This window comes from Eutrigla gurnardus, assembly GCF_963514095.1.
Source record: "Eutrigla gurnardus genome assembly, chromosome: 22".
Taxonomy (NCBI): domain Eukaryota; kingdom Metazoa; phylum Chordata; class Actinopteri; order Perciformes; family Triglidae; genus Eutrigla; species Eutrigla gurnardus.
Genome location: NC_139933.1, coordinates 9,387,115 through 9,411,958, shown reverse-complemented (window position 1 = coordinate 9,411,958; position 24,844 = coordinate 9,387,115). Strand labels below are relative to the sequence as shown.

Sequence of the window (24,844 nt, the reverse complement as noted above, 5' to 3'; positions counted from 1 at the left end):
ATGAAATAAAAATGAACTAGTAAAACAGAAACTAAGTCTGATTAAATAACATTTCAGAATACTTACTTGAGCTTTGGGATTCCGTGTGTGTGTGTGTGTGTGTGTGTGTGTGTGTGTGTGTGTGTGTGTTGTGAAGATTGAGCTTCATAAAGATGCAAGTGCATTCACTCTTATGTTTGTGTGTGCATCGTTGAGTCAATCCAGGGTATGAGTGGATTTAAGAGCTTTATTATTGGTTACTGCTTGTCTGATGTAGGAATTTTGCAAATTCACATTAGGTATAGTACAGTATTAGTATGCAAGGAACATTCATTATTTCTCATATCTGTACAATTCAGTCCTGGTGCACTCTGGTGGGTCTTGTCAACATGAGCTATATTACCAGGGCTTTTTTCTTTTAAATAAAAAAACAGTCTTTTAGTTAACCCCCACCTTGCATGACTACTTTGTAACTATCGAGTGCAATATCATGACATGTTCACCTTCAGTTGGGTTGTTACTCTACACACAAATCAATGTCATTCAATTCAATCCCTCATATCTATCAAACTAAACAAATACTGTCAAAGGAAAAAGCCTCCATCTTCTGTCACGGTTCATAACGCTGAAGATGGTGTTGAATAAGATCTAGCTCAATGAACAAAGGGCTTTCAGGGAAGGTCCTTCTCTGGCATATTCAATTATGTGTAGCTTTTTCAATAAGTCTCTGTCTGCTAAAAATAGACTGGAAACAGGGGGGAACAGCTAGCCTGGTGCTGTCTTTCACTTACAGATTAAACAAATGAGATATAACAAGCCAACTAAGTCACTTTACAGGTTCTGTTATGCAGATTTTGTTGCCCTTTTACAGATTCATGCTAGGTGTTTCTCATGTTTCCAGTCTTCCACACACACATATGAAAGTGGTATTGCTCTTGTCAGCTGACTAGGCAAAAAAAAGCTAATAAGCATTCCCAAAATATCCTAATGCAAAATGATTGACTTATTGTACAGGGCACTCAAGCGGGCACTCAGTGTGCTATAATGTTGTCTGAGTAGTTGTGGTGGCAGGTGGTGTTTTTCTAAATGGACGTTTAAGAGCTTTTACAGTTCTGATGGCATTAAAGGTATTTTAAATGTGTATTCCCCATTCATGTCTTTTCTTGATGACGCACTGCATTAATACCCTACACCTGATTATAATCATTTCTTTAAAAAAAAAAAGTTAAAAAAAGCAGTCTACCTCACAAAGGCACCTACCTTCCTTTTGCCCTTCTTACCCTTTTTAAACAATCAGCATTGATATTGTAACAACATCCCATTCACATAGATATTGTACAGTAGAGCCTTCTAAAACCTAGAAAATTATTTACAAGTTTAAAAAAAATCAACTAAAGAACATATACTTCCAAAAATTTCTAAAAACAACAAATATACAACATCAGCTGACACCTGAAATAGTTCCCAGGCACTTGAGATGCAAAACAGACGTACAAAATGACACACATAAGTACTCAAATCTACGACGGAGAGAAACATAATACCATTTACTGTTATTAGGGAATTAAAATACAACAACCCCTAGAGAGTAAAGTGAGAATACCTTCATTTAAAGTAACACTACGGCATGAAGCTTGGTGCTAGTGGTTAGTAACGATGTACAATCTGTCGCTGAAAGTAACAGATGAAGTCGGTGATATAGGTAAATTTAACACAGTAAGCTATTTGCTCCTTCAAATATTTCCCCCACCCCCCAAAAAACAAAGAAAACAAATAGGTGCTAGTGGCATAATCATATCAACATTTTTGAAGTTGGACAAACGAAATAGGTGCAGCACAACAACGATGTTAAAAAGCACTTTACGGCCACGAGGAGAGAAACGCATGCTTAAACAAGTGGATCAATGCTAATGGAGAGCGTGGGGGTTTTCACCTTTACATTTAAGTAATCCAAAACCTTTTCCGCTTTCCATCGGTCTGATCGTCCCACATTCTTTGACTTATGTCTCCACTGACTTGCCTTTTATCCAGAGGTCATTGTTACAAACAATAAGGAAACAAGACACCGTTTTTCTTTTGTCTCTGGCCCATTTCCCCTCTCTTATTCACCCGTTTGAAGGATTGTCAGTCGCAGGAATCGCCGCTTTGGATAAACACAGTGTCGACCGGGGTACAATAATAAGCTTTATAATGATGCAGTAACACAATCATTTAAGATACCCTGAGAAATTAGACGAAAAAATCATAGAAAACCTGGTATTTTTTGTTTTACGTATTTGTTTTTGACAATGAGTTGATAGTTTCTGCATGCTGTTTACTGTGAATTCTATAGCACAAATTATATGGATTTTAGACATACCTTTCAAAGACACAGGAGTCTTATATTAGCTTCTAATAATGACATCAAACAATATAGCGAGTGTTCCATACAGTATATGGCAGGATCTGAAGTTTTCTGCATCTTCCACAATGAATAAGAATGTAAATCTACATGATCCGAGTGTGTGCTCGTGTGTGTTGGAATAGTACATGCATGGTTACATACTTCTGGTCTATATGTGTATGTATGTACAGTATGATGTGTGCATTTGTCTTCCTACATAGTTGTTACATGAATTCCACGTCCGTCTCTTTTCCGGGCCAGCGTGAAGGAGTCTCAGTCCGAGCTCCTGTGTTATGCAAATAGGCCTGAGCACGCAGAATAGTGTCTCGTGTTGCCTCTGTCAATGACCCGCCTCACAGACCACCTCGTTGGCAAAGTCCAGCCAGCAGTTCTTACAGCATTTGTCTGGAAAAAAACTGCAGAAACCCCTTAGCTGAGGACGATTCCCCCCCCCCCCCCCCCCCCCCCCCCGTGTGTTGCAGCTCACATATTTAAAATAAGAGTAAATATCCTGACTTTAGTTTTCTGCTGAAGGAGAACAGGTTCATTTGAAAAGCGTCCAAGCATCCTTCCTCAGGTTGTCACATTTGCAAAGATCCAGATACTCTGCGGTATGCAGGCCTCGTCGGGGGAAGCAATAACAGACGCAAGCCATGTCACAACCTAACTACGTCTAACACGGCATGTAAATAATGTCGCCTGGCAGGTCTCAAAATGTTTCCACCTCTTTGGTAACATAGATTTTAAAAAGTAACAATTGAATATACAACCCTGGCTTTTGAATGCTATACGGTGCAAACTATGAATGTTTAAGTATAAAGATGCGGAGGGTCGAGTTGTAGGAATGGAAGAGCCAGGGATCCACGACAAATTCAGCTCAAAGCCCGTCGCTGAACTATGGCTAATAAAATCAGAGGACGGTCAGCTGGATGGTAAATAATGTGGAAAGGCATGTGGCTTTCCAGGCTCAAAAATGTAATAATAATAATGTACAGTCTCCTTCCTCAATGGCTTTGTGGCTTTTAAAATGCGAGAATGAATGATTGTAAGCATTTCCTGATGGTAAAGGGAAGGGCTTTGGCTTGATTAGTTTCTGTCTAATAACTGGCAATGAAATGATTCTTCAGGACTCACAGTGTTTTTGCCTGCTGGCTCCATGAGAGAATAGCTTGAAGCAGCTCGAGCATGAATAATGTGGAGTGAGGGAGGCCATGGGGAGGATATTAAGGTTTAAGGCGGTTTCGCTCACTGTTAGGCTAACATCACACTACGGAAGTGGCGGTGGGCTTTGCGGCGGTCGGGCTCAGCACCAGACTCTGGGCGACGTCGTCGCGGTTGATCTTGCGCAGAGCCGTGCACAGCGTGTCGATGCTGGCGCAGTCCTTGCTCGCCCAGTCCGACAGGAGCGCGCGGACGGGATGCTCTTCCTGCTGGAAGGTGGCGATCCGCTCCTCCTCGTAGCCCAGGAGGCCCGCCAGGTTACACCAGTCGCTGTCCTCCATGTGGTCGCAGTCGTCTCCTTCGCCGCCCCTGAACAGCAGCTTCTCCACTTTCTCCCTGGTGTGGAGAGGAAGGAGCAAACAAGGCTCTTCGTCCATGGTGACAACTGTGAGAGAGAAAAGTTTATTATTTATTAATTATTAGTATATTCTCCTATGATTCACATAAAGGTATCCCTACAAGAGGCGCTTAATGCTGTTTTCCTCCTTTTTGCTTAACTTTGTTTTTCTTTTTCTGCCGTAATCTGGAAAAAGCATGTGTTTTTTAAAAGTCCTCATTTTGCTCGAAACTGGTTTGTCAGGCCAGGACAGGAAACTGCCAGGAGCACATGCCGCCTAAAAAACAAACATGTACTTCTGTCAGTGCTGTAATCCGTGTTTGCTGATTTGCTACAGTAAGTTTGAAATGTTGTATTCCAGGTGAAGCCGCTGGACGCCTCATTCCTGAGGGGAAATTCTTCACTTTTGGACGCGATGGGACAGTTCAGGGTGCAGTCTCTGTGTTCACCCACAGTAACCCAGCACACATACTTGCAGATTAGAAGAAAGTAATTCAGCGACACACACTGACTTTTGGGCAGAAATGTCTTTACGCCCAATTTAAGTGTCATGGTTTGATTAATTAATAACGGATTTATTAAGGGAGTGGCCTCTGTTTAGTTAGAGGTTTTATTGTGTTACCTGTCTGTGCCTGTGTCTGGCCCTGCTGCTCCTGCAGACTTTGGCTGTCCACGGAAATGCCGCTGTCACTGTGCAGCTTCTCTCCCTCGGGCGACGGCGTCTGGTTCTGGTTGGCTGTGCAGTTGTTGGCTCCTTGCTTGTTCTGCTTACAGCTGTTCCACCTGAGGGGAAAAGAGTCGGAATAGAAGTGAACATTGACATCTTATCACAACACAGTATAACACCAAGTCAGTTAAACTTCAGGGATATCAATGTCTCCATTTAGGGCCCTGGGTTCCTGCTGGTCCAGGACCAGCCCGACCTCATGTGAGAGTGGGAGTGTGTAGGCAGTTCCTGGATGACGAAGGCATTGATGCTATCAGCTGGCCCACAAGTTCCCCTGACATGAATCCAATTAAGCACCTACAGGACGTTATGTATTGATGCATCCACCACAGACTATCCAGGAGCTCACTGATGCCCTGAACGAGGTCTGGGAGGAGATCCCCCAGGACAACATCCTCCGACTCATCGGGAGCATGCCCAGACATTGTCTGGACTGCACTCGGAGGTCAAACGCATTACTGAGTCACATTATGAGTTGCTGTGATGAAATTCACGCAAGTTGGACCAGCCTGTAATTTAAAAGTTTTAACTTTGATTTTCTTGGATAATTAGTTCATCAAGATCTGATGAGGGAATTATCTGGCTTTGCCGTTAAACTGCCGGAGAAACTGTGTCAGTATCCGTGTTCATCTGTTTGCTTGAATGTATATACTTGCAACACTGCCTTCCCATAGTAAGAGCACGGGTTTCAAATACACGAGAAGAGAGTTAACAGACCATATTGGGACCTACAGGACAACAGTAAGTGTGCTCTCATCCAGAAAAGCAGCAGATGATTTCATTAAATATGAAGCTGCGGAAATTCAAAAATCTGATTGGATTTTGTTGTCCATATGCATCAGATCTCGTTTCTCTTCCTTTCAAGTGATGCATTTCACTTTTCTCTTTTAAAGATAGTTATAAACGTAACTTTAATATTTTACTTTGACAGGAAGAACGGGTGCAATCCATAGACGTCAAGGCATTGGGGCAGTATTTCAATTATTCAAAATGTTTTATGTTACATGACTTGTCACAAATCATGTGCTTTTTTGCATCTTTTTTTCGCTTCAAATTGTGTTTCATGCGTCTCTTCTCTGTCACTCACCTCTTGAAGATGATGAAGGCCACAAGGCCGACTACGACAGCCGCCAGGATGGAGCAGTAGATGGGGATGAGCTTGTCGTTCAGATGGTAGATCGGCTCCTGGGAATGACTATTAGTGGTGGTGGTGGTGTCGGTAGGGCCCTCTGATGAGATGACGTCCGGTGGAATGGCTCCATAGGTGGGCGTGGAGTTACTCATGAAGGGCGTGGGAGACGCTGTATCTTCATAAGGTGTAGGAACTGTGAGAACGGAAGCAAAATAGTAAAGTTGAGGGCTTTGCAACTGAAATAACAAGCTGGACTTCATCTCTAAACAAATCCAAGGAAGTTAATTTCTAAGCTTTTAAAATGTAAAATGGCAGCGCAGAGTGAAACCCCTTCAGGCCAAAGTCTGCCCCACCATCAGTCGCAGCAGATGGAGGGACATGCTGTTGATATCCTGCGGATCGGAATATTTTCAGCTTGAAGATATGATTTGAAAATTGTGTCCAAGATTTCAATATGGCTACTAATATATGACATTTAGACCCTCTATGGCGTCCCCCCCCCCCCCCCCCCCCCCACACACACACTCCATAACCATAGACTCTAACCATAGATGTCTCTCTTATTCGACAAACACAAGCAAACCCACACATTACATCCCACATCACTTGGTCATCCCCCCCCACAGGGAGCCATTAACGTGGGTAAGAGCAAGCGTGTCCATCTAGTTCCTGCTTTGTTCCGACTATTAACGCCAAGCGGACGTGTTTGCTCCTCGCCGCGGATGTGGAAACCGCTCCTCGCCTGTCACTTTCTTACAGTTACTCACATCATCAACAGGAAATCATCCTGTTGGCTTCAAAGGGCTCTAAATACCTCAGGAGAGCTGCTGGACGCCAGGCGCCCATTTCTCACTAATGAGGTGAAAACATTTCTAATAAGAGCTTATTTAGATGGATGACGGAGCGGCTGCGGGGCTTTTCAGGATGTGATTGTGGAAGTACTTTATGGTAACACCAATATACTGAACATCCTATTAACTTACAATGCTGAATGTCCATCATTCTTAATCCTTCGCCTGTTAAGGCATTGATTTCCCCCCCCCCCCGCTAAAAATAAGTCTTATGATAATGTTGGTGTCGTATTACTCTGAAACCTAACCGGACAAATGCTGCCCGGCAGGATTTTCCGTTTCACCGTTTCAGTTTTAGTTGACGTGTGAGTAAATGTATTTTTATGTTTAAAGTACTCTCAACCTTCAACTGCCTTTGCCTCACCTTTTCATTGCTTTACTATTCTTCAGTCCGTGTAATGTGCCAATATTACATCCGATTTCTATTTTGAGTTGCATCATGGGTAATGTAGGCACCAGATTTTAACCAGCAAGTAGAATATGAAATGGAGAAAAGACGACGGGTCTACTGCGTCATATTTAATGCGATTTCAGTAAAGGGGACGTACTCTTTAATTAAAATACCCATATATTTGGCTAATATATGTGAATAAAGTGCCTGAGAAACACACATACAGGCCGGCTCCTGATTTTGCACTGCAGCGTATCAAATTCCTTCCCGTCCTCTTCAGTATTCCTGCATAGACAAACACAGATACATACACACCACTGTGGCTTGTCTTTCTCTACTTGACTGTTTCGGCCCCCCATCCACACACACACACACGAAACCAGACACCATTCATTGACAGAAATCTTCTTTGTCTAACACAAATGCCCCCTCCCCATCTCTTCATCCTTCAATCCTCTCTCTCTATCCATTTCCCCCCGCTGGCTACACTTTTGCTCGCTCGTATCAGACGTTTCCTCTTCTGTCAATCTGTCTTATGGTCATTTTGGACACTGCTTCTTCTTTTTTCTCTCTCTCACTGCATCTTTTCCACCTCCCCCCTGAGCCCCTCCATTGATGGTCGACATACCATCATTGGCTAACCTTCTTGGTAATATATTTGATTCCATTCATCTCATCCATCCTTCCCTTTTAGTCCATACATCACTGTGGTCTCCCTCCCTCTATGATTAACAGTTAAAGCAGGGCCCTAAGTGCCTTTTACTGAACTCATCCTTTCACATTGAATGGTCTGGCATGAGAGGAGAGTGACCTTCTCCTGCTGAGCTCAGCTTGTTTCCACTATGCAGAGAGCTCAGTGGTTACTGGGCTGCTGCTCTCAGTCTGAGGATTATAATGATGGTACATGTTAATAAGATCTGCAACGACTCCCTTATGCTGTAACCTTAAGTCAAACCTGTGAAATCTTGTATTTAAAAAAATGGCCTCAAGATCTTTTAAAAAATAAGCTGAGGAAAAAATTGTATGCCTTAGACAAACAGACAACTTTATAGAATATTGTTTAAAAAAATGCTCCATCACAAAGAGTTAACTTATTATATATAACTTATTATATATTATATATATATGCATTCTTCATTAGCATCACTGTTTGTTTTCTTTCTTACAGTTAATCACTATTATAATTTATGGCATGAATGCTATATCTCAGTCGGCCTATATGCCTCATCAATATGATCATCTCCTGAACTATTCTTCTATAATACTCTATGCTAACACCTGAATATGAATTAAATAGCATTTAAACCTCTCAGTGCTTTCATATATAAATTACAGGAGTGCAAACCTGGAGGATCTGTGTTACTAAGCAAAACATGGCAGCAGCTTGTCATTAAGTTTCTAAAAACTGAAAGATGTCAAAATGAGAGGATAAGTGAACTGTAACTCCTGTCAACAAACCGTTCATTATCTTTATTGTTAAGTATTATTTGATTGGTTAAATTGCTGGAATTCTCCTCCCTGCTTTGTCCGTTAATGGTTAACGTGTGACTGGAAATCCGGGCACATGTGTTCTTGCCAGCATTAGATGAGTAATTATATAGAGAGAACTTGTTGCTCTCACATGTGCACTCAGAGTGTGTGTGTGTGTGTGTGTGTGTGTGTGTGTGTGTGTGTGTGTGTGTGTGTGTGTGTGTGTGTGTGTGTGTGTGTGTGTTTGGTATGTGTGGGGTTTTTCTGTGGCAGCCACGCCTGAGTTAAACTCGTCATTCCAACCTCTTTCAAACAGGTGTTGCTGCTGTTACCGTGCACCATATACTTGAAAAGTTACGCAGAAAGGAAAAGGCAGGGCTTCCGACGCAACATGTTTTTGTTTTTTTATTATCATTATGTCATTACACCTGAGCACAGCCGCCAGACTGCTGCCAGGACCTGCCCAACGTAACGCCTTCACGGACATTTTTGAAATCTTTATGTTACAACAAGCACAAGTGAGGGGATAAACGTAGATTACTGAAGAATGCTGTTGCCCCTGTTTTGTTGATACCGCGTTCGTTTGTGATTTCTTTCGATCCGCCGTCCCTTTCCTCGTTCTCACATTTCTCTTTTCTCCTCGAGAGGCCTCGGGTTCTCGCTTCCTACCTTAGATGACCCATCTAATTTTTCTCTCCATGTTCAATCAGCCTTTGAATGCGTATGCATGTTTGTGAATTTGTACAGTGTGTGTGTGTGTGTGTGTGTGTGTGCCTGTTCTGTGGCAGAATGTGATCAGCACTCGTAGAGGTCAACCAGAGAAAACCGAGAGTGCAGAGGAGTAACTCCATCGCTTTTATCGACCAGGCCACCTTCTCAGCATCTGTTCCCTCGCTCCGCTCTTTCAAGCTTCTTTCTAGCTCTTTTTCCTTTCCTGCAGTGCTCTGTTCTCCTCCCTTCATGTATCTACTGCTCAGCTATGGATCTTTTTATTTCAATATCTGGTGCCACTGTCTAACAACTTGCCTTTTATTAATGGTTAGTAAGTCATTTAATAATGAGTTATGGCATATCAGTTCAACACAATCAATAAGATCATATGTTGGGTTGCTAGTTGCCTCGTGAAAAATGATTTTGGCTGGTGTTTATGCTTTGTATTTGAGAATAATGTAGTTGACTGCATGTATTATGAATATTAGGAATGATTGGTCAGCTATGATAATAATTATTCAGTTAGTCAGTTAAGTTAATGTCATAAAGGTCATAAAGTCTAATCAGTCAGTTTTCACTTTTTCGAAATCTGTTCTAATTAATGACTTATAACTGATCTTTTAAGCATAACTAAATGATGTGTTAACCATTATTAAAGCCACTAGTTACGTATAAACTCTTTTTAGGTGCTTTATTAGAAAGTGGAACCACATTTTTTTATTCTGAAATGTGCTGGTGTTGGCAAAATTGATTATTCTTCACAAAAAATAAACCCAGTTGGTTTGTTTGGACCCAAGTAGCCAATTAGTAATAGCAAAATTAAGCAGACGATATACAAAAGGGCATCTCTGTATTAGTTGTTGGCGCATGAATTGTGGAAAACCTAAAAAAAACTGCTTTCAGTATGACAGAAATAATTCATCAAATAAGCCCCTAACCCTAACAACACAAAATTCTTTCTTGATGACACATTTCAGTAACTCATCTCTAGACCACAATGGCAGAGACGTTGGATATGACTTAGATTAAGTCTTGGCAGAGACACAATCTCACATATTGTAAATCCTCACAATGACAAAACAGCACAACTTCTGGCGGAGTATCGACGGCACGAGGGAAAGCACAAGTGTTGTGGTCACCCTTGGACCAGAATGGCCCACTTATGTCAGACCACCTCCAATTTACCGCTGGAATGTCGAGGGGCAAATTCCTGGGATGGCAGGCGACTTCAGGAGACTGAGTCATCGCCATATGGGGTCGAATCCTCGTTTGGCAGCAGATAAACGGACACGGTCGACTTTAAAACTTCCGCCATCGTTACAATGCTCGTACTGTGTGGAGCAGGGAGCCAAAGGGTTAAACCGGGAAGGTCAGCTGTGCCCATAGAGCCAGTAGAGATATAAGTCAGTAGATATGTGGAGACCGAGCTGTAGCCACACAATGAACGGACTGTTTCGTCAGAGTGCTTGGTTGATTCTTCTATCTTCTATAGCTGTTGATGTGGTAATGCTCTGGACGCAGGAAATCAGACATGTCGATGGCATTTTGCCCTTTATCATTTTTCCCATTTGTCTTTCTCTCTTTCTCTGCCTGTCGGATGCTTGCTGGAATTGGCCGTTCACTAAGCCCCTCCCACGGACTGTGATTGTTGAGTTGTAGCTCAGCAAATGTAACTATGCGTTGTGGAAAAAAACAACACTTGATTTTTAGAGAGAATGGCGCTCTACTGAAAATTACAAGAGCAAAAGTGTAACCATGGTGTAGGCTAACGTAACAACTGTGTTCTGCCCTTAATTCTCTTTATTTATTATTATCCGGGGAAGTTTGCACCCAGGCAACCCCTGCTACTTTCATCCTCATCCTAAAAGCCTTTCTCTCGTGTAATGTGAAAGGGGAAACCTTATGTTACAGACACTACAGCATAAATCTAACCTCTGTCCGCTTGTCCAGTGTGTGAGCTAAGCAGCTAAACAGGGTTATGTTACGACAAAATAACAGTTTGAGATAACATATTACACGATATTTCTATTAAACCAACTAGCTCTGCACTGCGATACAAGAACACAGCTTTTTCTTTTTCACAGTTTCTCCATGGATCATCAACTGTTACCCTTTGTCTCGGAAAGGCAGCTCTCACTTCAGACTTTCAGTAGGATATCATATGTAGCCATCAGCTGCATCATAAAGATCCCTTTCACAACGTGAAACACGTGATTAAATAGGATTCAAAAGCAGCTGCTTTTATCAACCTAGGGCCCATTGTTTAATAATTTACTATGAAATATGCCACTCGTATCATTTTAAACTGCATATAAGCAGTGGTAGACGTGCATAGCAACAGTAACTGGGGAGCTAGGCTTACTGAATGGCTAAATGCACATGCACCAGTCTGTTGACATGGATCAAGAAAATTAAGCCCCTCTGCCTCATTCATTCCCCACCATTCCCTTTCCCTCCTTCTCTCTTTCAGTCCCTCCACATTCTGCTTGCGTCCACTTTTTCTGTCTTGACTGAGTTGACCTGGCCTGGAGTGCTGTGCATGGGGCTGGTTAGCAGAACAGGCCTTTTGATTTCTGGAGGGCAGCGTCGATCATTAAGGTCAACCGAACTCAGGAAGGAAACGGCTCCCTCCTCCCTCCTACTCACCTATCAACGCAATAACCAAATGCACTCGGTCCAATCACTGTCCCCTCCCCCTCCCCCCTTACGCTTCCTCCCAACCGCACCCTGCTCGACCTTCATCCTTCCATATGCCGTCTCAGATCTGTAATGTTCAATAAGTCATCTTATTGATTTTTGGAGCAAGGCGTATCGGTGCCCGTCTGCATCCATACGTGTGTGTGTGTGTGTGTGTGTGTGTGTGTGTGTGTGTGTGTGTGTGTGTTTCGTGACCTGGATTTGAGTAATCCTCGAAACTTCCTTTCTGTGCGTGTATGTGCATGAATTATAATTGCACGTGTGCCAAACCTAAACCTGTTGCCCGTGCTGCCACACGACCAGAAACCCAGGCTTCGGGTGACGGGTCAGACCACGTATGCGCAGTAAACCCTGTGTCCAATCTCAAAAAGGAACACTGTGGAAGATCTGCCCCCCCTACTAGCCTTGAGGGCTCATAGCCAAAAGCCTCAAGCTGATGAGAACAGCCAGCCACGTGTCTGTCAAACTCAAGAATTGGGTGATTCAACGCATATGAGCAACACAGTACTTCAGCATTAAATGGCCATACATAATGATGGTGCATTTTCAAATAATCTCTCTCTTGGATTGAGGGTCATTATCCTGTTACCAATCCTAGTATTGTGTTATTGTCCTCTGCAAAGCAAACCACTCCATCTCTTCATCCCCATCACCTAGAATTACATTTCTAACCTGCAACGTAACTGTAAAGACACGTAACAATGCTGTGGTTGCTATGACATTTTGTTCGAAAACAAAGTCAGGGAACATTTTACTGGTATATGATGTATCTTGCCAGATAGGTTAATTAACATTTCCTCATTATGTTAATTGAGAATGTAATCTGCCATTACATTTATTAAAAACTAATTTGCAGTTGCGTAGCAGAAAGGATCGACCCGTACAGTATTGGTTGGTCTGAGCAGATTTATGACAACGCAGTAGATGTCACTTTGAGGGCCGGATAATAAGAGCGCTCATCAACTTCACTTGTCGTCGTGTTGTTGTGACCCTTTAAAGGATTGTGGGGATTATGCCGTGCTGTTCGGTTCACATCCCCCGGAGGGGAAACTCACACTGCCTGTTCTTCGCACAAAGAGCCCCACCTCCCCGTACAAGCCTCGAATGACCTTCAACCTCTGACCTTGCTCGGCAGCAGAAGAGTGGGATTCATATCACACTTCTTTCGATAAGCATCTTGCCTTTAAACCCTCCACTCCGTGGGTGTTGCGTAACAAAGTCTGGTCGGTATTAGCTTGTCGTACCGTCGGAGAGATGAAGAGGGTGAGTTTGTTTTCCTCGTAAGACTGAAAACAAACCACTAATGTCTTCGGAAGTGTGGGAGGAAATTACATTTACAACCCCACGTAGCAGCTGGGCTTGTACATAAAGGGTAAAATACACCCCTGGCCTAAACTCCGATATATTCCAACCATCCAAATGAAGCTTCCTCTCTAAGGATTACCTACAGAATAATCAAGGTGATGTTTCCTCCACCTTCACTTAAAACTATGCCTCCAATGTCTCAAGTTACGACTTGTCTTTTCACAGGCGGTGGCCTTTCCCCCCCTCTACCCCTCCACCCTCCTGACTGCGTTTAGCCTTCAGGCCTGTGTCGCCCGACTCCACAACCCTAATGGATATGGACGTCTGGCAGCACTACAGATTTGTAAGTGCTGATAACGCTTGTGCTTCAGTAAAAAGATTACATTAGAAATAAAGAGCACATGATTGGGTTAGACCGAGGAATAACATATGATGATGAAGCCCATACACGACGAGCTGTGTCACTAGTGCCTGGCATCGCGGCTAATTCACATTCATCATGAGGTAGACTGCGTTAGTTATCTGAAGGATGTTTTTCGTTTCGGGGCTCTGGCTCCTTATATCTTGATCTTGGATGAATCATCTCTCCATCCACCACACTTCTCTTTCAAACCGCAAGTTGATTCAGGCTGCATTAAGGCGTCAACCTCAATGGAAGATGATTTTTACGGCAGCGGGGGCACTCGGGGTAGAAAACTATACAATGCATGCTGTGTCCACTTCTGCTTATCAAATATCCTTTTCTGTTGTATTTACTCAGCCCATCTCCGATCTCTCCAGCTCACATGTCTGATTTTCTGTGTTGAACATGTAGAAATCTGAAAGGAGACACGGTGGTTTAGCATCTACTCTTACTATACTGCATACCGACCACAACAGCCCCGTGACTGCACACAGCAGTACGTCAGTAGTCCCATCTTCACAATGAAGCTGTTAAACTCAGCTGAATCCTGATTGTAGCCTTATTAGTAGAGACTTATGCCGGAGTTACCAGAGTTATTTTACATATTTGGTCCAGGCCAACTACCTCCCAACACCTTTAGCGTTAGCGCTAGCTTACATGTACTCCAACAGTCTCTCTGTTTAATGCACAGCCTCCGTATCAAACCTCCATTAAACTCTTTGTATGACACTGAAAAAGGAAATCCCAAACTTATTATTGTAGTTGAAAACAGAATACAGGCCTGCCAATAGCTGTGAATGGTCTTTATGCTTTGCATCAAGGTTTTATGAATACCACAGTGCAACAAATCAGGGAGCTGCTCAAACTGCAAAACAGCTGACCTATATTTCTGACATGGCTCTACTTGTCCAACAGCTGGGTAATTTGTCATTCAAGCAATTTATTTGACATCATAACCCTCCTCAAAACCAAGCATTATTCTAAAATCTGTCCGTTAAAATCAGGTTTAATCCATACCGTGTCTGCCCACTTTCATTTGTGTACAAAATCATTACTTAGAGCCTTTCAATAACATAAATCCTCCAGTGTGACTTCAGTTTACACATCAATGCTATAAACATAATCCCCAAATGAGGATGAAAAAGTCACAAAAATAAATAAAGGACAAATCTCCATAAGTTTTACTCATTACTAGCTCCTTCAAGTAGCCCCCAGGGGCTAAACCGAAAGCCTCCACAGGCCAGACGGGATCATGGGAGGGGCACAAAGGACCCCCTTTAGCTTGAGCCTCGCTCTGCCTTCGCCATTGTGATAACAGCATCCTTCAAACTCCTGCTCCGACAGACTGCATGGCGGATCAACAGACCCCTTTCATTGTCATTTCACAAAAGCGTTGATTTGATCTGTGAGGCATCAGGTCATTGGAATGAGCAGTGACTGCAGTCGCAAGGAATTTCTGTGATTCGGAGTGTGATACCCACAGGGTGCAATGATATAAAAGAAATTCAGAGCTCCGTTCAGAGACGTGACCTCCTCCTAAACCCTCAACACGGAAAGAGTGTGGTCTTTGTATCTGCGGATGGGATGAGTCCGTGAAGACAACGAGACACGCTTTGGCATGGCATTTAGGTTGATAGGCCAACAATGTCGAGTGTCACACTGTGATGATCCGACTATGTGTCCAGTGCATCGTAGTGACCGTACAGTGCTGGACGGCGAAATATGTGCTCACATAGATTCTATTCAGGCCATCTTGACCCGAAGGCGACGCTCTCCATCATTCATCTTTACTGGCTCTGTACAGAAGTTCATGGTGAACCTGCCCAGTGTTTTGATAGGGTCATCCCACAGCCATTCGCTAAATAGCTGAAGAATAAATAATACATTAAACAATTGAATCGAGTGTCTTGTTAAGAGAATAAATCATTTTTTGGGGGGAATTTCACTTTCACAGATTAAATGGCCAGTTCACCCAAATTGCAAGACAGAAAGATATTTAAGAAGCAGCCGAGCTGTTTCCAGTATATTAGAGATAAGCTAGCTTCATATCTACCGGACATAGAGTGCTATCGATCTTCTCATCTAATTTACGTATTCCCAAAATGTCAAAGCTGCAAGAGTCTGCATGACATACATTTTGTCAACTGTTTGTGTCCATGCAAGTCCGCACATAGCCTCAAACTGTGGCGTACGAGCCGAATACATGTGTGTGATCGTCACAGACACCCAATGTGGGAAAACCAGGATCATACATGTAGGTGCTGCAGTATATCAGGGCCTTAATTTGGTACACTGTGAGCTCATTTTCTTACCTGGACAAACGGTATCAACGAAAGAGTTGCAGGGCTGTAACGGCTCCCCATCATCACAGGTGGTGCAGGGGATGCAGGGCTCCCGAGAGCTCTCCTGGTCCGAGTATGTGTCCCCGGAGCACTCCTCACACACCGTGTCATGGTCGAACTCACAGCTGAGCAGCATGCCCTGGCCCTCTGGACATTTGGTGCAGGGTTCACACCGCTGAGAGATGTTACCCATATGGAAGCCATAGTTGCAAACACAGGTGGCGTCGTTGGCGTCGGTGCAGGGCGCCTTCATCCGGAGGAGGCCCGTGCATATGGTGCAGGGCTGGCATCTCTCCGTGTGACTGAAGTTTTCTGAGAAGGTTTCACCTGAAGGTAGAGAGGCAAGAAAATGGTCATTTAACTTTTTATCTGCCAGAAACTTGACCTCTGTTTCCTCACCCCTTGCCTTAAAACCATTTACAGCAAGTATTGTAATTTACCTTTGTCTTGTAGGGTTTACCTTTTATTATAAAAAAAAAGTAAAGGCCTGGTTTGGTGTTTTCATGGGTGTCTGTTTGGGTGTGTTCCTTGCATTTTAAATAGAAGTTTTTTCACAGTGACATTCTTTAACTCGTGTATCTAATGTAAGAAGTGTGCTGTAGACAAAACAAGTGCAAAGCAGAAAAGATTCAGTTGCATTTTTTTATAGGTATTCTGTGTTGAGATGGTGCAAATATGTTTAATGCATGTGTAATATCTTTCAAGTACATTTTTGTGTTCTTACAAATAACAAGTCTAGTGTAAAATATAATGCCAAGCGCCGTATATGTATATTCTCTATCTTGTGAGGAGTCCTTGGCTTAAGGACCAGTTGAGAACCTCTCCTTTAAATCGCCTTAACAGTTGTTGTGTGGGAAAATGTCTTTTCTCCACTTGAGGGCTCGCTTCTGTGAACAAATGTAGACTCAGCTTTCCGAAGTCACACTAACATGGGAATTGAGTTTTGGGGTCATCTCCCCTGGTGGATATGTAGCTGCGTAGACGTCACTTTGGCTAAGAAAAGATTATGTTTAAGCAGCAAACATCTTTTTTTTCAAGGATTTTCTTTTACTTACATACATAAAATGTTTCATAAATGCTTTGCATACCTGACATATGTATCTGCAGGGAATGCAATCAATATTGCATGTTTTATGGAATTGTATTTCGGCTGGATAGAGAACTGGGAAACACACTAAATTATGCAATAGACCTATTTGTAAGAGCAGTGTGTGTGTGTGTGTGTGTGTGTGTGTGTGTGTGTGTGTGTGTGTGTGTGTGTGAAATAGTAAGGTCAGGCATGATAGACTGAAAGCATATTCTGTCCAACACATTTTTTTAATTTCGATTTGAAACGATTGGTCAATGAAGCGATTAGTTGATCAACAGAAAAATCAACTGTTGATCATATTTTCAGCAAAACTGACAAATATTTTCTTGTTCCAACAGCTTTTCTTTGTCTTACATGGAAATAAACGTAATATATTTCATCGTGAAGTGCCATCTGATAGCATCATCGTTGTCTAAACGCGGGTCATTGCTGCTCCTCATTTAGAGCTCCTACTATAACCGTGTGCTCTAGATCTCCATAGATGTAGGATATCAAGTTTTGGGTCCGCTCAGTGGCCCACCAACCACGAAGAAGTCCCCGATGATGCAGAGATTAAAACAGAGATGAGGACAGACAGAGACAGAGGCAAATGGAGAGACAACCGGAGAACAGAGAATGTGTAATTTGAGATTAATCTGTCCGAAACTGGCGGTGTCCGATGTGGCTCCTTTTACATTTTTGTTTAATTATGTCTTTAAGGGAGACATTATCTTCTGCATCACCCAACCTCTCTTCAAACAGACCCCCCCTCCCAACCCCACTCTCCCCATGAGTGCTCTCAAAGCCATTATCATAATGCCATGCATCAATAATGCAAGTCAATACATTAATAACGCTGGCCTGCAGCATTTGGTGGGGGGTGGGGGGGGGGGGTGGGGGGGGGGGACATATCGACGGACGTATCGTAACAGTACTTTCACCTCTAACATTCAATCCTTTATTTTGAACACCCATAAAAGGACACGGAGTGAGTTGTGTGAGTTTGGTGAATGTGTGGGAGTTTTGTGTCTGTGTGTGTTTAACTGTGTGTTTCCCTGGACGTGTGTGTGTGTGTGTGTGTGTGTGTGTGTGTGTGTGTGTGTGTGTGTGTGTGTGTGTGTGTGTGTGTGTGTGTGTGTGTGTGAACCATTAGCTGCCGGCTGAGAAGTTGTCTCCATTCCAGCTGTACTTGCTCTGCTTCATCTCCACCCATCTGTTCATTCATCCAAACTCCTCCATGTGTTTCAGCTGCGCTGGGCCTCCTTTTTTAGCACACCAGCCAGGTCCCTGTTAACTATCCACTAAATGAAGCCTGAACGCTGTCTGGAAACCACTGCCTGTCTCTTTTTAAACGGATGCTTGTGCAGATTAGATGCTATCAGCTGTGGCCAACGTGCCTGAAACAACACACGCAGGAGTTGATGTTGAATTACAATTATTAGGGAGGATTATGAGAAATAGACTGTAAGTAGTTTCTGTCACAGTTTGTGTTAACAACAAAATGTATTATAGGCAAACGATTAAAAGAAATAGCTCCGTGTTTATGGATAAATGCTAAAATAACATTTGTTTTTGATGATTTATTCATTAAATAACGATCCCCTTACTGCTACAGCTTTCGATTCTCACACGAGCACATTCACACACAAGTCAAGCACACAAACGCAAGCTTCTCATTTCAAGCTGATGGCTGTCTTTGGCAGATTTAATCAGCTGTAGCTGGCTAGTGTGATCTAATGGTGCTTATTTAATGTAACCTGTAGCTCCACAAATAATATAGTATGATATATCCTCAGCAGTAACGTTAGGGTTATTGGCTACAGTAGGGAGTTATCCAGTTAGTCAAACATGCTAACATTTGCTGCCTAATTTCATAACAGAAAGGTGCACTTTTATAATGTTGTGCATAGTTACGGTTGCTAAGCTGTGATGGGACAATCCCAGTTTTCAGGGACCAGGATTAGTGAATTGAGGTAGCTGAGATGGCTGAGACTTGAAAACAAGTTGTTGTTAAAATGCTTCTGCACACACACACCCACACCCACACACACTTCAGCTCTATCAGCCTGCATTACCGATCTAATCAATGTGTTTGATGTGTTCTTAAAATATCACTGGGATGTTATCCGATGGAGAGCCATCCACTTTATATTTCTCTTTTTCCATGAGTCAGTGCAGAGACTGTCTGTCCTCCCGTCGGTTCGGAGAGCACGTTACTGTCTGTGTTTGTTTACGTCTGTGCAGAACAAACGCCGCACCACCAGAGACGCGGCTAAACCCTAGAATATAGCTGTGAAATCGTTTTTATACAAATGGAACATCGTTTATGAAAAAGCAGTTCAGGGTTTTTGTAAGAGACACACTTATAAAAATATCAATAATTCCAAAGAAGCCCACAAAATACAAATAAACATGTTCCTCCATCTCCACATTCTCTGTGACTTCTCTCATGACCTCAAGTCTGAAACATTTTCTCACTGTGGGGCTCCTTGGCTCAGGGTTTGCCATCCTTCACTGACCCAGGGAGGCTGACAACCACTTCCTAGCGCAGGATAAACGGGGAAAACTCTGGGAACAGTGTGGTAACTGGCAGTGGACCAACCCTGGTCTCTTCAGGCTCACGCTGACCTTTGACCTCAAGCGATAGTTATGAAAACACCTTAAAAATATTGACTTGTTTTCCCAACACTCAAGCAGACATGTCTTATATCATTTTGAGCTCTTCAGCGACTGGTCACTCATCTTTACGAAATCATAATCTACACTGCTCAACATCTTAATCACTGTGGCATAACTTCGATGCTCTAAATATCCCTCACTGAAACAACATTTGGAGCCGCTCCCACTCTTGCATCCTCTTAATATCACTGTCCTCATAAAGTCTTGTAGTCCAGCACAGCTTGTCTTCCCTACATGGTAAGGGCCATGAAGGGGCCAGTAACGCAGGAACACAGTAGGGTCTGGCATCTACTTTATGTCCTGACATGCAGCTGAATAAGTGTAAGGATTTCAGGCTACAAAAAATATTTGATCCAAAATGATATTTGAGGTATTTTATGTTGGGTAATGTAAAAACCTATGGTATTATATAATATTATGGTACTATTTTAACCACACTAGGGACAATGTCAGACAAGCAGTCCACACTAAAATATCTAGATGAAGCTTGTGTGGATTGCAGTTAAATTTGGTACAGATATTCATGGTCCTTTGAGGATGAATCATAATGAGTTTGATGATCTTGCAACTTTCCATCACGCTCCAAATCTCAAAATGTTCTAGATGGATTGGCATTAAATTATTGGCTTTGGTGGCTCCCCTTGAATTTTCATTTAGCACCATCATCACGTCAAAATTGAAAATTGTTCAATACTTTGATTTGTGGCCAAACTCCTGCAAAACGAATGACAGCCTCAACTGTACCACTCTGTTACAACTACTACCACTGGACAAAATAAATGCTCCAGCAACTTAACTCATGTCTTAATAAAACAAGATCGTTTTGCCAAAAACTGCAGGAACCATCATCGACACGTCAAGATTTATGAACAGTTTTATAGACCAGCAGTGAGTTTTTTTTATCCTTTTTCAAACTTTGCAGGAACACTGCTGTAATTTATGATCCTGCATACTTCGAAATGCTGTTTGAACCATTTGGATTTTTATGAGGAAGACATAACTTAGAGAGGAAATGTCACAGTGGCAGCAATTTAATGGTTTTCGTGTCAGATGAAGCACTAAATCGCTACCACTGTGGTGACTACATGACATGGTGTGTGTGTCTCACTATCGCTGCATTAAGGCATGTGAACGCCACAGCTTCATCTGTGTGTGTGTGTGTGTGTGTGTGTGTGTGTGTGTGTGTGTGTGTGTGTGTGTGTGTGTGTGTGTGTGTGTGTGTGTGTGTGTGTGTGTGTGTGCAGCTGTTTCTTGCGTTACTCACTGTCAAGGCAGGGGGCACAGACAGTCTGCGTGGCTTTACATGGTTTGACGACACCCTCGCCAGGTTCGCACTGCAGGCAACATTCTCCGCTGGTTGTGTACTGGCCCGACGGACATGTCTTATTATTGGCCAGAGCTCCAACCTGCCAATCACCAGAGAGATCAGTCAGAGTGGGACAAGAAAACGTACATTCATTCATCCAGATTGTCTCCAAAGAACGAAACTTTATTCATTGTCTCATTCAAAACGATGCATAGCCTTGTGTAACCAAAGAGTGCTTTTCCTTTTATTTTCACCACTTTCAGAGGCCTGAAAGTCATAAAGAGGGATAAAACATCCAGTATTTCACAAGAAAAAGCAATACAAACAAAGAAAGACTTTGTAATTAATCATGCAGGGTCCCTTTAGATTTATTTTGGAACCACTAAACCAGCGTAGGCATCAGGATTGCGCAAAAGGCTGCAAGATTAATCTAAGCGGGGGTGTGATTAATGATATGGGGGTGAAAAAATGCAGATTTCAGCTCCAGTATGTCCATTGTTCTGGGTTTCTTCTCCATTTTCTATGTTCTTGTGACATACTAGATAGCTTTTCCTTATCGAGGGTCTAAAAGTATTCGGCTAAAACAATCTCAGGAGGAAAAACCACTCTTTGATTTAACTGCTTATAACTTGGAGACACATGGGACCTGTAATGTAAGATTGCAAAGATACATTTTAAACAGTCACCAAAACATTTAGAAACATGTTTTCCCACAATGACCCTATGCTTATGTAAGACTTTAAACTTAAACCAAACCATAATTATAATGTGGTAACAATATAATGCTTTTTAAAAGTCCCAGCCACCTAAAAGTGACAGACATTCACAAAAGTAAACTGAACCACAGCACACACTCAGACCAGGTTATGATTATGTCTTCTCTGCATTCTTCAGTGACCTGTCGAGTGCTTTATCTTAGCCGTTGACAGGTGAAGATGTTTGTGCGTGCCCGAGAGTGCACACAAGCTTGCACACTCACGGCGTTTCCTTTTCTCACACCGGGTCTTAATTTCATCATCCGCACGCCTCGAACTCCAAAGCAAACCTCGATAAATGCAGGGATTGCCCTCTGACACCGTGTCAGAGGAGAGGCCTGTCTTTCATTCAGTTCAGATACATGAGGAAGGATGTTTTTATTGATGATTTTCTTCAGAGTATATCTCACTGGTTGACAGATCAAAGGGCAAAGGAAAGCTGTATCTTAAACTTGTTTTTCTCCCATATTTCATAAACAGTAGCCTGCATGCAATTTTAAAGCCTATTACCGTTTCCTCATGTGAGTAATCTCAATCACACAGTATCTTTTCCTGATTTGAATATGGTTCACGCCCCATTTCGCCTGCTGAATGTGAGTAAGACAGAGTCATACACCTACTAAGAGTTTGAGGGTGTGAACGCTAAGGGGTGTCTTAGCGTGAAGGAGGTACACTCGACATAATTCATCAGCCGTTAGAGTTCAGTTGTGTGTGGAATGCTGCCGACGAGAGAGGAGCTCCACAAAAACACCAAGCGTCCCCTCCGGCACCTCTTAGTCAGCTGACAGATAATGCGTGTCTGTGTGCACACACACGTCTCCCTCTTGCCCTTGATGATGTCACAGCCCCATTCAACTCCTCCGGTATTCAATTAACCATGCTGTCCATGCACAAGAGTGCATCTTTGGCTTTGTGTGGAAACTTGGAGTGAAATGTTTCATGAGATGTGCCTGATGATAATATCTAAACATTTCCTGAAATGGTCCGGTTTTACAACAGGAAGACTTTTGGGAAACAAAGACATTGATCTCACATCCTGCAGAGACTGTAACTCAGTGTAACTAAAATTGAATCAGTGAATCCTCTGACGTCGTTTAAGATCTTTGGTCGGAAAGACTTGCATAAACCCTATGAGTGAGCACATTTTTTTCCGTAAATGTATTTTCCTTGATACGTGACACTCTCTCAGTGAAGCGAATTAAAAACATTTTATGTGTCTGTCATCAGAGCTCCACTGACCCCTCTCTTTATTGCACCAAAGCAAACACTTTACGCAACAAGCATTCAGAGATGAATCAAATCAATCGTCAACACACGCTTCCCCTGAACTGCCACCTTATACATTGTACACACCCACTGGCACGCATTTGTCTGCACAACCGCATAAACAGCCTCCCATGTGAACAAACCTGCTCCAAAATGTCTGACTGACGCGTTTTAAAAATGCTCCAACCTCCAGTGTTTGGCTTCTGCTTGTACGCAGCTTCTGGGTGTGGATGCAAAAAAAAAAAAAAAAAACATCTCAAAGACTGGAAAAACTCTCATTAAAGTGCATCACTAATGACCGCTAAACTGTACATATGGATGAATTAGAGGGTAATGTGATTTGAGCAAATAGCTTGTGGAATGAAAGAGAAGGGATGCACTTAACAAGTTGCAGCTCGACTTGCAAGTTTGCTGTAACTGGTTTTTTTGGATGGAAGGTTCAGCCGATCTCCCTGAAGCTACAGCAAAGGAACAAGTCGATCAGCGCGCTCACAACAGAAGCATGTGCAGAAGCATCTGGACGCCGAATTTCAAAGCAACCAATCTTACTAATGCTGCAGTCAATTTGCAGTTGGAGGCACTTAACCTCTAGACCTCAGCTGTCAGCGCTTGTTAAACCATTAGAGGTCCACTATACCAGGCGTTCCAATAAGCTGGGCCCAGTTTAAGATCCAGGCCCGGCTCCTGAACTGCTGCTGGAATACCACCGGCAATGACATTACAGCTAATGCCATCCTAAACGACGCTGAATCATCATCTCTTACGAAGTGAGAGGAAGAGACGGACAGATGGAGAAGAACAGAGATGTGCGAGGTGAAAGGAGGAGAGGCAGAGCGACGGGGGGGGGGGGGGATGGCTCGGGTTGTATCAATATTGCATGCGCTGAGCCAGCAGAGGATGCATACCCATCAGTTGCAGCAGCTGTCATGTATCAGTGATGCAGCCTGTTCCTTAACTAGGACCTTGGCAAGCTGTGCAGCCCTGACTGACCATGTCCTGTCAGATGGAAGACACTGGTAAAATATATTTCCTTCCTGGGCCTGCGTGGCCTCCAGGGAGATAAATCAGGGAGATTCCACAATGTGATACCCCAGAGCTTCCATACTCTCGAGACTTCTGCTCGTGGAGGGAAATGACAGTAAAGTTGGGTAAACGCGCCGGTTTTATCAGTGAGCTCCTCCACAGAGGCCACTGTGACATTGTTATTGTCCTGCCGTCTGCAGGGCCACATGTAACTGAGAAGGGTGGAACTACAGATCCAGCAACTGGAGCTATAGAGTATCAACCCGTATGGCTGCTGCAGACACCCGCTCTGCTTCACACTGGCAGACCGAAAGACAGGACAGGTGCAAGGACGCGGACTCCTTCCCAGACCTAAAAGATCTACACTTTTACAAGTAGAGATGGAACTCGTGAAATGTAATCATATAGTAGTCTAAAGTGAACTGACTTTGATGCAAAAGCCTGTTAATTATAGCCTATAAAGTCAAAACACTAGTTCCTCAAACTCTCAACCCCAACAGGAAGCGCAGGTGTTACCCCAAATTAAGTTTATGGCACACGTTTAACGCACTTTTTTTTTTTTTTTTTTTTTTTTTTTTTCATGAAGCAACTCACCACTCCAAATAGGACTGCTATGAACGTGGAACCCATCCCGTGTCTCCTCGGCATCCTCGCAGACTGGTCGGGTCGGATCGGATGCGAGGCAGCGAGATAGATGCGGGTCTCAGTCACTTCGACGTGAAATCAAGTCGGCTGTCATCGCTGCGCTTCTTTTGAGTGAACTTCAAGTGATGGGGGGGTTGTAGGAGGAGGGGGAA

General features: G+C 43.0%; 1 protein-coding gene across 1 annotated transcript; it reads right to left on the bottom strand.

Moving 5' to 3' along the window:
- Nucleotides 1–212: 212 nt before the first annotated feature.
- Nucleotides 213–24,788, bottom strand: ngfrb (nerve growth factor receptor b). The gene is made up of 6 exons (XM_084040735.1): nt 24,642–24,788; nt 20,962–21,103; nt 15,920–16,276; nt 5,735–5,972; nt 4,543–4,703; nt 213–3,968 (listed from the first exon to the last, which is right to left on the bottom strand). Exons 1-6 carry the CDS (start codon nt 24,693–24,695, stop codon nt 3,625–3,627), a joined length of 1,296 nt encoding a protein of 431 aa, XP_083896861.1. The 5' UTR covers nt 24,696–24,788; the 3' UTR covers nt 213–3,624.
- Between the last annotated feature and the right edge of the window lie 56 nt (nt 24,789–24,844).

Bases quoted from the DNA above. Each gene is read 5' to 3' on its own strand.
- ngfrb (XM_084040735.1), bottom strand. From the start codon at position 24,695: ATGCCGAGGAGACACGGGATGGGTTCCACGTTCATAGCAGTCCTATTT. The intron at 21,104-24,641 runs GTGAGTTGCTTC...GGTGATTGGCAG, and splicing joins TAGCAGTCCTATTTGGAGTG to GTTGGAGCTCTGGCCAATAA. The intron at 5,973-15,919 runs GTAAGAAAATGA...CCGTTCTCACAG, and splicing joins CGTTGATACCGTTTGTCCAG to TTCCTACACCTTATGAAGAT.